The sequence below is a fragment of the Drosophila kikkawai genome, chromosome 3L (genome assembly GCF_030179895.1).
Source record: "Drosophila kikkawai strain 14028-0561.14 chromosome 3L, DkikHiC1v2, whole genome shotgun sequence".
Lineage (NCBI taxonomy): Eukaryota > Metazoa > Arthropoda > Insecta > Diptera > Drosophilidae > Drosophila > Drosophila kikkawai.
In genome coordinates, this window is record NC_091730.1 from 29,469,826 (window position 1) to 29,483,238 (window position 13,413).

Genomic DNA, 13,413 nt, shown 5'->3' on the forward strand with positions numbered 1-13,413 from the left:
TCTACGCAAACAAGTCCCTCAGTTTTAAAGCTATCTGAATGAAACTTTGCATATAGTCTTCTATATACTCTCACTGCTATATATGTCGGAACGGGCCGGATCAGACGACTATATCATATAGCTGCCATATAAATGTTCGATAAATTTTTAGAAACAAAATTTTAACTTGGCTGTTTTTCAATATTATTCCATCATTTTTGAGATATAGCCTTTTTATATTATTCCAGAATTTTGGTAAAAATTTTATGAAAATTGGACCACTATATCTTATAGCTGCCATAGGAACGATCGGGAAATTAATCAAAAAAATTATAACTTCGTTGTTTTTCAACGTATTTTAATCTACTTTGACACATGAGCTTCTGGTATTATTTTAAAATTTTGGTAAAAATTTTATGAAAATCGGACGACTATATCTTATAGCCATAAGAACGATACGGAAAGTAATAGAAAAAATTATAACTTCTTTGTTTTTCAACGTATTTTCATCTACTCTGAGATATGAGCTTTACTTATTATTATAGAATTTTGGTATACATTTTATGAAAGTCGGACAATTATATCATATAGCAGCCATAGAAGCGATCCGCAGATGTAGAGAAAATGTAAAGCTGGGAATGTATAACTGTAACTGTCAAACTGTAAACATAATAAGTATAGGTAAAATGGTATGTAACTCAGTTTAGTGTCTGTTTTCGGCATTATAATTTATGACATAAATATGAAAACCAATCTGCAAGGGTATACAAACTTCGGCGTGCCGAAGTTAGCTTCCTTTCTTGTTTTCTATTAATTGAACTAGAAAGGCTGAATTTGTAATGATCCAATTGCAAACTGCAAGGGTATACAAACATTGGCATGCTGTAGTTAGCTTTCTCGTTTTTTTTTATTTATTTATTTATTTTTTTTTTAAATTTTTTTTTTTTAGTCTACTAGAATAGGACGGTCGTCTCTCATCAGCATTCCACGGTAGGCAACGGAGAGGGAAAGGTAAAAAATTCTTTTGTACAGATTTAATACTGTTAATATGGACTCCAAATTGAGGACTCCAGCCACATGAACACACACTCCAAAATAGGGCATACTATGAAGTAATAAGAATCTTTGTTATATAAGGAGAATCGAATTCCTTCGACCACCTTTTAATAAAACCGAGCATGCCTCTGGCTTTATTAACCATGCATGAAATATGTTCAAAAACAAAAGTTTAGGGTCTAAACGAACTCACAAATCGTCAACAAGAGGTATTCTTTCGAGAACGCAGTCATTAAGCGAAAAAGTGGCAAACTGGGGAGTGACACGTGAAAATGTCATCAGTTTGCATTTGGAGCTATTGAGATGTAATAAGTTAGCACGACTCCATGCTTGAAATTTATTAAGATCCGATTGCAGGTCTGACTAGCAAGAGCTGTCCTCATACTGCAGGCATAGCTTAACGTCACAAGCGTACATAAGTACTCTAGAGTTCGTTAGAACCACCGGGAGGTCATTGATAAACAAAGTAAATAGCAGCCGGCCGAGGTGGTTACCTTGTGGGACCCCAGGTGTGACACAGAGTAATTTTTAAACAGAACCTTTTTAGTTCTGTCACTCAAATAATTCTAAATCCATTTATGAAGATCGACAGGAAACCCAATTACGTCAAGCTTCATTAGAGGAGAGTGGGGATAGGTGAACCACGGGGATAGATGAACCACTACAAATATTTCACCTTCTGTCATGATTTGGTGCGCCATCTTATGTGTGTTGCTTACTTAGTCGATATTCTAACCTCACACCCACGCACAGTCGCGTCAAACGATTGTTGTCGTTTTTATCGCTAACCGAAGTTTGTATCGCCGTTTGAAGCTTCAATTGTGACCTAACGTTTTCTTGGAAAAATTTTATCGTGCTTCGCCAGTGGCATTGAACTTTATAAAATTGTATTTTATCGTAAGTAGACGCAGATGATGATATTTTCACGTATAGCTCACGCAGTTTAAATATTTAATGTTTTCTTCAAATCACTTCTAATTGGCTAATGACTTGTAGGGATACATGAACCACCAGGACTTACGAGGGTACCCAAAGGCTAAACCACGAAAACAGACGTTTCGGGGAAGAAAACGAGGAAGGAGTATCATTGCTACAGACTCACGGCAGAAAAACGCAATCAGAAAACTCCAGAAAAAAGAAAGAATAAAAACAAAAATTAGAATAATTAGCAATATTGTAATGTTTGATTTCATGCTGTAGAGGTGCAATGTTTATATTCGAACAGAAAGAAGGCATGCACAAAGAAATAAATTACACTTTTTTTATACAATTGTAGTTTTTGTGCTATCCTGATAGGTGGTTCAACTATCCCCACGGGTGGGGATACCTGAACCATTCGAGACAAAAATTTTGAAAGCAAATAAACTTTACAAAACAAAAGATAGTATTTTTGCATAATACTTAATATTCCAAGGAAGGTGGGCTCTTTTAGATTTCTATATACAGCAGACCCTAAGTCGAATTGTTCAGACATAATAATGTTAATAAAAAAAAAGTGGTTCACCTATCCCCACTCTCCCCTACAAGAAGAGAGTGATTAACCGAATCAAAAGCGTTACTAAAGTCTGTGTAAATCACGTCGGTTTCAAAGTTGCGTTGGTAAGAGAGAGGTTTCCAGGAGATTTGTAGTGGTCGATCTTCACCTCATAAATCCATGCTGACATGGAGAAATTACGGATCTGCATAAATGCTGCAAGTGGGGGGTGATTACATTCTCGAAAAGTTTTGAAATTGCCGACAATTTAGTGATTCCTCTATAATTGCTGGCATCCGATTTGCTATCTTATTTGTAATTCCTTCCAAATAAGGGGAAATCCTGAGGTTTCTAAAGATAAGGTAAACAATAATAGAAGGAAAGATTGCACAGAGCCCCAGCACAATAGCTGAGCACGCAGCCTGGTATTCCAACGAATCCCGGTGAATAAACCGGTTTTACCGGTTTTGTTTAAAATAGGACTGAAGATAAGGTTTGACCTGGGCATATCAAAAGAGTAAGTCTGATCTAAGCTATTTGAGGAAGAATAAGTAGTTTTTAAAAACTCAGCAAAGAGACCGGCGATGGCCTGATCAGAGTTTGCTGTAGTGTTATTAAATGAAAACGAGGAAGGATATAGATTGCGTTTCCGTTTAGTGTTGGTTAAACTTATAAAACTGTTTCGGGTCCTGCGTGAAGTGAGTCCTACAGCGGGTTAATTAATTTTTATAACACTGCGCGTTGAGCACGGTAAAATTCGACCGAGCACTAAGATAACTAGAAATAGCAGTAAGAGAACCGGCACGTTTGTAATTATTATAAAGGCTAGCCTTATTCTTTGAATTTCGAATGAATTTCTCGTATTTCTCGTATTTCGAAGTTGTTGATAAACTGACAGAAATGAATATTAAATTGAGCAATAGTGATATTATTGTTGCCCATTTCGAACATTTCATCTTTGTCATGGAAACGCAGGATGAGCTGCCATCCTTTCAAGGTCACGGTTAAGCTTCTAGGTAAAGCAGAAGGATTAAAACAGAAAAGAAAAGCCTTAAGCCTTTTAGAACAATTCAAATTCAAGTGCGGAAAACATGGACACAGAGCAGGACAATTTAGATCGTGAAATAAGAATAATCAGGAAAGAACTAATCGAAGTAAACACACGCTTTGTAGTGCATCGAGTCGAATCGTAGCTGAGTATCAATATGATAGACACCACCTGACTCCCATTCCTTACCGTGACCCTGAAAGTCTTATGTATAGTAACCTGTCCCCTCTGATTATAAGGTTCACAGCTGAGCGGTTAATCCAGCTTTGTTCTTACGTAATCTGACAAGACGCTAATTCCGCCGAGTTCGGTGGGGAATGCCAAGTCGAGGATTCCCCAAACAACACAACCTATATCAAGACGAAGCAGAAGCAGGCTAATAGGCCTGTTTTATTCTGGCGAAGATAGCCAAGAATGTGAACGACGGCAAAACCGACCAGAGCGATCAAGCGAACAAAGCCCGGTTCCAGGCAGTTAACTAGGAATTCGAGAGGCACGAGAAGGAGCACCCGAAAGAGCTATCGCTCTCAGGACGTGAATGAGGGGAAAGGATGCCAAAAGGAGTCTGAAATAGTTCAGTGAGGTGGCTAGGGTAGAGCTGAAAAAAAAACGAATTTTAATGCACACATATATATATATATATATATATATATATATATATATAGGGGTCTGAAATAGTTCAGTGAGGTGGCTAGGGTAGAGCTGAAAAAAAAAAAACTAATTTTAATATATATACAGCTGTGTTCACTGAAATAGCAGTGCGACAGAGGAACAACTTCAAAACGTTTTTTTGTACATATTCCTTTTTGCAAGCTGATCTATTGCACATTGTTTTTGTAAAATGGAACCTAAAGATATGAATCGAGAAAAAATTCCGTTAGATTTGCTCTATTTTTATGTTTTATTGATATTTTTTCACATATGCAGCTCTTTTTAGCCGATCACTGAAATAGCAGTATTTAATTTTCTTTCGCAAAAAGTGCCGAAATTTCTTTTAATTTTGTAAAAAATGAGTTTAATTACGGTCGTTATTATAGTTTATACTATAATACACCTTTACAACGCAAAAAAAAATATTTTTGTGGGCGCAGGACCTCACTGCTCCATGAGAGAAAGGTATCAGATTACTTAGCCTAGAAAGAAGGGCAAAACATGTAAAGAGACTCCAAATCTTTCAAATTGTTATTTTAGAATAGTTTATAAATCATAAAATATTAACCGAACCCAAAAAAAACGAGGTACGATTCGCAAAACCACAATTGTACAGGCTCGACGCGTACTTCGCTTCAGCAAAGCTCGTCCTTTTGCATCCTCTAGGGATATATGAGCAGGAATTGGCATGGGAATCAGTCATGGGACCATTCGCCGGGGACTTATTGAATAAATTTTAGACTCGCGAAGTCCATGAAAAATGTCACTGCTTGGTTAAAGGCATATCAAGGCCAGATCCGAGTTCGCCACTTGAACTGCCACTATTCAAATGGCGTAAAATCCTTTGGACAAATGACTCCAAACTGGTTTTATTTGGTGGAATAGGACAAGACAATATGTCCGTCGACCTCCAAATAGATAGTATCCTCCAAGCCATACGCTGAAGACAGTAAACATGGTGGCCTAAAAATCATGGTTTGGGTATACTTTTCATACAACGTTGTAGGTCCCGTATATATGATCGGTGATCGGATCAAAGACCATTATGTTTATGTCTAAATATTAAAAACTGTCTTGCAGTCGTATCCTGATGAAAATATGCCATTAATTTGGACATTTCAGCAGTACAGTGACCCTAATCATACCATCAAGGTGGCCAAGGAGTGGGTTCTTAATGAAAAAGTGGATGCAATGCCATGGCCTGCACAGTCCCCGGATATAAATCCGATCGAAAACTTATGGGGGACATCAAGGGCTACGTATTAAAGAAGTTTCCGACTTCTAAGCCGCAGCTTTGGCAATTTGTGCAAGAGAAATGAGGCCATATTCCCCTCAAGCGTTGCTAAGACTTGGTGGACTCCATGCCACCCAGGTATGAGGCTATGATAGTTTCTAAATGCTATTTAACAAAATATTAGATCATAGTCAATTAGAATTTAAGAAGAAATAGGTTTCTTATACGATATTTTTAAATTTATGAAGAATTTTAGTTTTTCACTGCTATTTCAATGATCGGCATAATATAGACCTTTTTTGTTGTTATTAGCTATATCTTCTATAAGGTTTATGTTACCTAAATTAAATGATTGTGGTATTGTTAATAATTAAATACACTAAGCCTTTATGAAAAAAAATTTTATGAAAATAGTGTTTGTAATAGTATTTTCCAATCTTAAACGTGCAGGTCGTGGGGCACTGCTATTTCAGTGAACACAGCTGTATATATATATATTCTTAATAATCGATTAAATTAAAAAAAACCTTAATTTTTTGTTGAAATTAAATAAGATCCAATGGAATATTTATATAATATAAAAAAAAATTTAATTTCATGAAACCTCTGTTTTTTGTCTACAAAAACGTGCTTATTTACATTTTAAAGTAAAAATGGTCAAAACCTAATCGTTGCATCCATCAAATTAAAAAGAATCGATGTAATCGATATTCACATCGATGTGCCTGGGACTGGCAGAGATGGTAACAAACAAATTACAATCCGACCCATTTACCCCGACACCCTAGTTTGACTCCTCGGACATGGTTAGAGACGCCGATAATTAGCTGCGACGACGATTTATCGAGTTCGTCACTGCCAAGGATATCCCAAACTTTGTGCTGAAGACTGCGAGCTCAAAACTCAAGGGTCGATATAAAGGACAGGGCCATCCTTAAAGTAGATCGGAAGAGTCAGGCATTCCTGTTCCTCATCATCCTGTGATGCCTAGAACAGCTGAAAAATTCGACAATAAAGTCCGGTACACCATCAGAAAGGCCAAGCCCCACTTGAAGCGGTGCGATACATAGAAAAGGCACTGCTTTATAAAAAATACTCAAAGTCCACGGTCTTAGACATAGAGGAGCCTTCAACAACGCAAAAAAAAACTCTAAAAACAAACTCTACAAAAATGATGTTTGGTGGGCTATATAAAATAATTAATTTAAGTATTAATAGTTTAATTAAACATACTTGACCAACAAAAGTTGAAATTTCGTAGTTGTTCCATCCCTTTGAAAAATTGTTGTCATCCAATCTTGTCCTTGCAGCAGTTTCTTTTATAATTGAACTAATTTGATCTGTGGGTATATTTGGGATGTTATCTATTTCTCCAATACTTGTATGTTGGGGAGTTGTTTGGCCGTGATCCAACTCGGCTGGCGTAGAGTCACCGTGATTAAAATCATCCCCGATGTCTTGATTTGCATTTCTCGGAGTTAATGGCAATTCATTTATTGATGAAAATTGTTCAATGTCATTAAATGATAACAACTCTGGACTCCGCATATTATCAAATAAAGTGGATTCGTTTTGACCAACAAAAGTTTCTTGGTGTTTTGATGCAATATTTAAAGATGCTACAGATAACCCCAATGATTTTTGCTCGTCTCTCAAAACATCGGGAGCATCAAGGCTTTGAATTAGCGAATCTGCTCCAAGATCTGTTAAATTATGTGTTGAAAGGTCACACTTTCGTTTGCGCCCTTTTTTAGTTAAGATAATCAATGAATTTTCCTTATCTTGCGAATAAAATTCCAATGCAAGAATATCCATAGGTGCAACGCTTGAAAAATCTTCAAAGAATGTCGAATGAGATAATAACTGTCGGCTATAATTATTAAATAACGATCGTGCCGGTATCGATCTTGATGGCAACGAGAAAAGTTTTTCAACGCCTCCAGTTTCTTTCCAATACATAAGCCTGCAACAGAAAAATTAATAAAATTTATTATGAGACTACATACATAGTATAAATATATATATATATAATTACCTCTTTGTAGGTGGTGCAAGATCCAGAGTAGTCAATATGTCAGAAGTATCTGCTAATTGAGCCTTCATTTCTTCTCCAGAAATATTTTTTATTTCATCAATAATAAGTTTCCTTTTGCGTTTTGCCTTTGTTATGCCCTTATATACAGTTGCATCAATTGGAGCTAAAGCGAATCCCTCATCTTCATTTTGTACAAGAGTTACTTCATTTAGTTTTACATTTTCAGAGACTTCGGCGTGTTTGTTAAATGATCCTTAAATAAAAATATATTTTTTAAATTTAAAACATTAAACACCTTTCCCATTTAATACTAACCTTCCTTTTCATCAATGATTGAGTTTAAGCACGATGTTGCTGGCGACGGAAGAGCATTAAAATTCTCAATATCCTCATTGTCGGAATCAGCTTCAATGTTATCTACTTTAGCTTCCTTGTCAATCTGGTCAGCTGGTTGAGACGGTTCACCAAAGAGGTCATCTTCGAAAAGCTCTGGTTCTAATAATAAATAAAAATAATATAAATAAGAGGCCACATTTAATTTTTTTTTGTATGTTTATTAACATTATAGAAGATTAATTGGTGACGGTCATAATAAGAATAAGATAATAAAATAATTTAAACGCCATTTGACAGCCAGTTGTTGTAAAATTTACATATGAATATGAAAAGGTGGCACCCCCACTCGTTCGTTTTTTAATAGGGTATCAAAATGAAAGAACACGTATTTTTCAATAAAAACAATTTTTTTTAAATATTTATACCCTTGCAGGTTTTATAATTTCAGTCAGAAGTTTGCAACGCAGTGAAGGAGACGTTTTCGACCCTATAAAGTATATATACTCTTGATCAGCATCAACAGCCGAGTCGATCTAGCCATGTCCGTCTGTCCGTCTGTCTGTTTCTACGCAAACTAGTCCCTCAGTTTTAAAGCTATCTGAATGAAACTTTGCATATAGTCTTTTATATGCCCTCACTGCTTTATATGTCGGAACGGGCCGGATCGGGCGACTATATCATATAGCAGCCATACAAATGTTAGATAATTTTTTAGAAAAATAATTATAACTTGGCTGTTTTTCAATATTATTGCATAATTTTTGAGATATGGCCATTTTATATTATTTCAGAATTTCGGTTTTAATTTTTTGAAAATCGGACGACTATATCATATAGCTGCTATAGGAACGATCGGGAAATTAATAGGAAAAAAATTATAACTTAGTTGTTTTTCAACGTTTTTTCATCTACTCCGGAATATACGCTTATTTTATTATTCTAGAATTTTGGTATAAATTTCAAAAAAATCGGACAACTATATCATATAGCTGCCATATAAACCGATCGGTTTTTTTTTTTTTTTTTTTTTTTGCATAACATTAAACAAAATTTTATTAACGTTGATCAACCAACCTAATGGCTATAAAACGTTGGTTATAAATATGAACAAAACAATAACATGGCACTTAACAGAAACGGAAACAAATTAACAAATTTTTAATGACAAGTGGAAAATGCTAGTTACTGCTTTAATACTCGCGAGATATGTCTTCCTCTTGTCCAGAGATCGGCGGGATGTCTACGTTTGAGCCTTCTTCTGACTGACGTGTTGGCCAATGAAGCCGCTAGGCGATTGGTGTGAGCCGTGAGACGTTCGTTATACCGACTTGAATGCCGGTTGATCTGCTCCCTGATAGAGGGAATGTGGAGGTCACTTGCCAAGGCTTTATTTCTAACGTACCAGGGGGCATTAGCAATCAAGCGCAGCGCCCGGTTTTGGACTCTTTGCACCTTCATGACGTTCGAGTCAGAAGCCATGCCCCACAATTGGATGCAGTAAGTCATCGAAGGCACAACAATTGACTTAAATAGCAACATTTTGTTGCCAAGGCTGAGCTTGCTCGTTGGTCTAAGCATCCAGTTGAGCTTTTTAAGTTTAGCACGACAGGAAGCTGCTACCTTCGTTGTGTGTTGCTTCCAGGTGAGCCGCTTGTCCAGGATCAGACCCAAGTACTGCGCCTGAGGTGCTTGTGGGATGGCGATGTGATGGAGATCAACCCTAGGGAGGATCTTTCCATTAAGGGTGAAGTTGCAGTGCTGCGACTTTCTATTATTTATAGAAATATTCCACCTGTTGGTCCACTTGCCGTATGAGTCCAGAAATTCCTGGGTGATCCTTGAAGCTTCGTTTCGACAAGGGGAGTTAACAAGGAACGCGGTGTCGTCAGCATAGGTGGCCAGAAGTGTGCCCGGTCCATTAGGGCTTGGTAGGTCTGAAGTGAACAGAGTGTACAGTACTGGGCCCAGGACACTTCCCTGCGGAACGCCAGCACGAACCATACGAATGCTTGCTCTTTCCCCTCTCACCTCAACCATAAAACTACGATCGTGCAGGTATGACTTTAAAAGCAGGAATTGGCCAGTCGGTAGTAGAGACTTCAACTTATAAAGTAAGCCATCATGCCACACGCGATCAAAAGCTTCCTTGACATCAAGAAAAATAGCAGAGCTGTATTGCTTGTTTTCAAAAGCATTTAAAATATGCTGGACGACTCGATGTGCTTGCTCTGGGGTCCCATGATGCTGCCTAAAACCAAACTGGTGGTCGGGAATGGCTTCCTGAACGCTTCTTACTCCCATTATTCTAGTAAGGAATATTCTCTCGAAAATCTTAGAGAAGGTGGGTAGTAAGCTTATCGGTCGGTATGACTCAACAAGGTTCTCCGGTTTACCAGGCTTTGGTATCATCGTTATCACAGCACACTTCCATTGAGAGGGGAAGTGGTGGATACGAAGCATGGAGTTAAAAAGGAGAACAAGGAACAAGATTCCCTTTTTAGGCAAAGCCTTGGCAATTCTGCTGTCAATGCCATCGAATCCCGGCGCTTTACTGGGATGTAACTTTCGAATATGAAGACAAACTTCTTCTGGGCTTACATGTTGGATCGGAACCGCTTCAGGGGAGGGGGCATTTATGAAGGCTAATGTTTCTTCAACATCCTCGGGGTTCGCGAGGTCGAAAGGCTGGAAGCGCTTCTCTAGTTCATCCGCAAAAGCTAGTGAAATCTCTGTATCAGACCTGCACCATGTATCGTCAGATTTCTTAATGGGGATCTTTCGGATGGGCTGTCGCTTAATATTCCGGGTACATTTCCAGAGGTTAAAGCCGTTCGATTTGGTGGGGTCAGCGTTGAGGAGCATCTCATCAAAATATTCACGCTTTGTCTCATACAGAAGCTTTTTGAGATCGTTTTCGGCGCGTCGATATGCAGCTTTGTCGAATGGGGGTTGGGATCTCATATATCTGCGCCGAAGGGATCTCTTCAACCTTACTAGATCCATAACCTCAGGTTTTAAAAGAGCCTGAGGTGGGTTAGATGAGTTCGGTACTTGTCCACAGGTTGAGGCCTCGGCAGCGGTATGAATATTTCGTATAAATATCTCGACAGCGTCGTCTATATCGTCCGGAGAGTTTAACACCATGTTGAGGTTAACAAGCCGGTTAACTGTAGCTTGGAAGCGTGGAAGGTTCGCATTTCGAGGCAGGATGCGAGGCCTATGGCAAATTTTCTGCGCAGCAACTCTTAATTTAATTATTAATGGGATGTGATCTGAGCTAAGCTCAAAATTTTCTGAGATGGTGAGGCACTCAGGTCGTATCCCACTGTAGACAGCAAAGTCAATAGCTGTTGGAGTTCTTTGGCTATGAGGATAGTGCGTAGGCCCTCCAGTTGCAAGGACCTGGACATTAGACCTTTGAACTATGCCGGCGAGTGCTCTTCCGCGGGTAGTTGAGTTTCGAGACCCCCAAAGGCGATGATGAGCATTCCAGTCACCTGCGACGATGAAGTTCCTTCCAAGATCGTCAAAAAGTTTTTCGAAGTCGTCAGCAGAACATTGAAAATTTGGTGGACAATAGATGGACGCAATAGCAGTTTCGCCATGATCAGTTTTAACTTTAACTGCTACACATTGTAAATTTGGACTTTGCATACTGTAGAACTGGTAATATTGAAGACAGGATTTTATAATAATTGCTGAGCCACCGCGTTTTCGATCGGCAGGATGAGTAGCTTGATGGATATCGTACCCGTGCAATTTGTAGAACGACCTTGAGCAAAAGTGTGTTTCACTGACCAGCATAATATCAATATTATGACCTTGCACAAATAGCTCCAGCTCAAGGGCTTTGTTGGCAAGTCCGTCGGCGTTCCACACACCAATGTTAAGGCCAATTTAACTCATTGTTGGACTATATTAGCAGGGAAAAATCCAGAAACTGCTTGTGCAGTTCCTGGAGAAGTTTGTGGTAGGAGTCTAGAGACAAGACCCATCATCGACACCATCATTTGGAATAATTTGTCAAACTGGGCGACAAGGACCGAAATTCTTTCGTTCGATTGCAAGAACATTTGCTCTTGGCGTTGCCACTGATGGTCGTTGAAAGATTGCTGCGAGCTGCGTCGCTGTTGTTGAGGGAAAGACTGCTGCTGTTGTTGTTGTTGTGAATGCTGCAGCTGGTGCTGTTGCTGCTGTTGGTGCTGCTGCTGCTGGTGCTGCTGCTGCTGGTGCTGCTGCTGCTGGTGGTGCTGCTGCTGCTGACGAGGGGGTTCCTTTTGGTGGCGTAGCTGACTTTTCTTACTATTGTAGCTGCCCAATGGGGGAAATTGTTGACTCTGCAGGAGATTCATAGGAGCATGGTGCTGGGGGCGACTAACTTGCCCACGAACTGCGTTAGCGTAGGAGCTTGAAGTTACAAGGTTAGACCGAACTACTGGATGAGCTGGCTGTTGGAGAACGGTGCTGCGATGAGTTGTGACACTTTTCCGTCGATTAGCAACTTGCTGATAAACGAGGCAGCCTTTATAGCTAGCTGTATGGTCTCCGCCACAGTTTACACACTTCACTGGGTGAAGATCCTTTAAGCAGGCCTCCACACCGTGTTGCAGACCGCATCTGACGCAGTTGAAAAGCTTTTGGCAATGATTTTTTGTGTGTCCAAAAGCTTGACACCGGTGGCATTGAACAACATCATCCTTTTTGTAGGGGAGTTCAACTTGAACCCGTTGCCGACAAAGCGTTTTAATATCATGGATTTCTTTGTTATTTGTCGCTGGTTCCAGTTCAACAAAAACTAAGTTAACGAACTTGGTTTTGTCGAAGCGGCTTCTGGGCCTGTTAACAAATCGAACCGTGTGACCAGCCGATGTAAGGCTTTCCTTTATGTTTTCATCCGGGACAGAATGATGGACACCACGGATGACAACTCGATAAGACCTTTCTTCTTTCAACTGCCAAGAATGGAAAGGCACTTTTTTAAGAGTGTGGGATTTTGTTATAGCTCTGTATGTATCAGAATCAGCAGCTAAGATGGAAACAGAGTTGTTGGAATGACATTTTAGGGAGTATTTTGTCGGGTCAACGATTTTGTCTGTGGATCTGATAAGTCCGTTCAGATTCTCACAGTTATCAACCACAATCGGAGGTGGTTTGTGCGTGGATAAATGTTCCTGACTCCCAGGCCGGCTGAGATTGTTGTTGTTGCTTCCGGCATTGTTGGTAGAGCTGCTGGTAAGACTACTGCCGTTGTTAATAGTATTGCTACTGTTGGTGTTAACCTGCCTTAAGCCGGTTGAAGTACTAGCTATTGCTGGGTCTTCGGGGCTGACTGCTTGAGGACCTTCGATGTCTGTGTCCATGTCTGACAGTTCATCGAATTGGTTGGTAGAAGTATTAGGGCTATTGGAATTTTTCAGAATTTTGGTGGCTGAGCTCGGTGATCCGGAGACGAGACGGCGTTTGTTGTTCGCCGATCTAGGGGTCCACCAGTCTTCATCGTCGCCATTTATGACTGCTAGCTCTGGTTCTACATCAATGTTTGATATTGGTGCGGTGTTGACGGAGGAGGAGGCGGCAATTCGCCGGCTGAATTCGGCTAA

At 39.3% G+C, this 13,413-nt stretch overlaps 1 protein-coding gene across 6 annotated transcripts in view; it reads right to left on the reverse strand.

Moving 5' to 3' along the window:
* The window catches only part of vtd (RAD21 cohesin complex component verthandi), a 270,142-nt gene that overhangs the window by 191,704 nt on the left and 65,025 nt on the right, over window positions 1-13,413 (reverse strand). For all 6 annotated transcript variants that reach the window (XM_070285354.1, XM_070285352.1, XM_070285353.1 and 3 more), the window contains exons 4-6: window positions 7,793-7,972; window positions 7,478-7,730; window positions 6,676-7,405 (exon numbers count right to left, since the gene is read on the reverse strand). In XM_070285354.1, coding sequence (XP_070141455.1) covers window positions 6,676-7,405; window positions 7,478-7,730; window positions 7,793-7,972 — 1,163 coding nt within the window. The remainder of the gene's footprint in view (window positions 1-6,675; window positions 7,406-7,477; window positions 7,731-7,792; window positions 7,973-13,413) is intronic.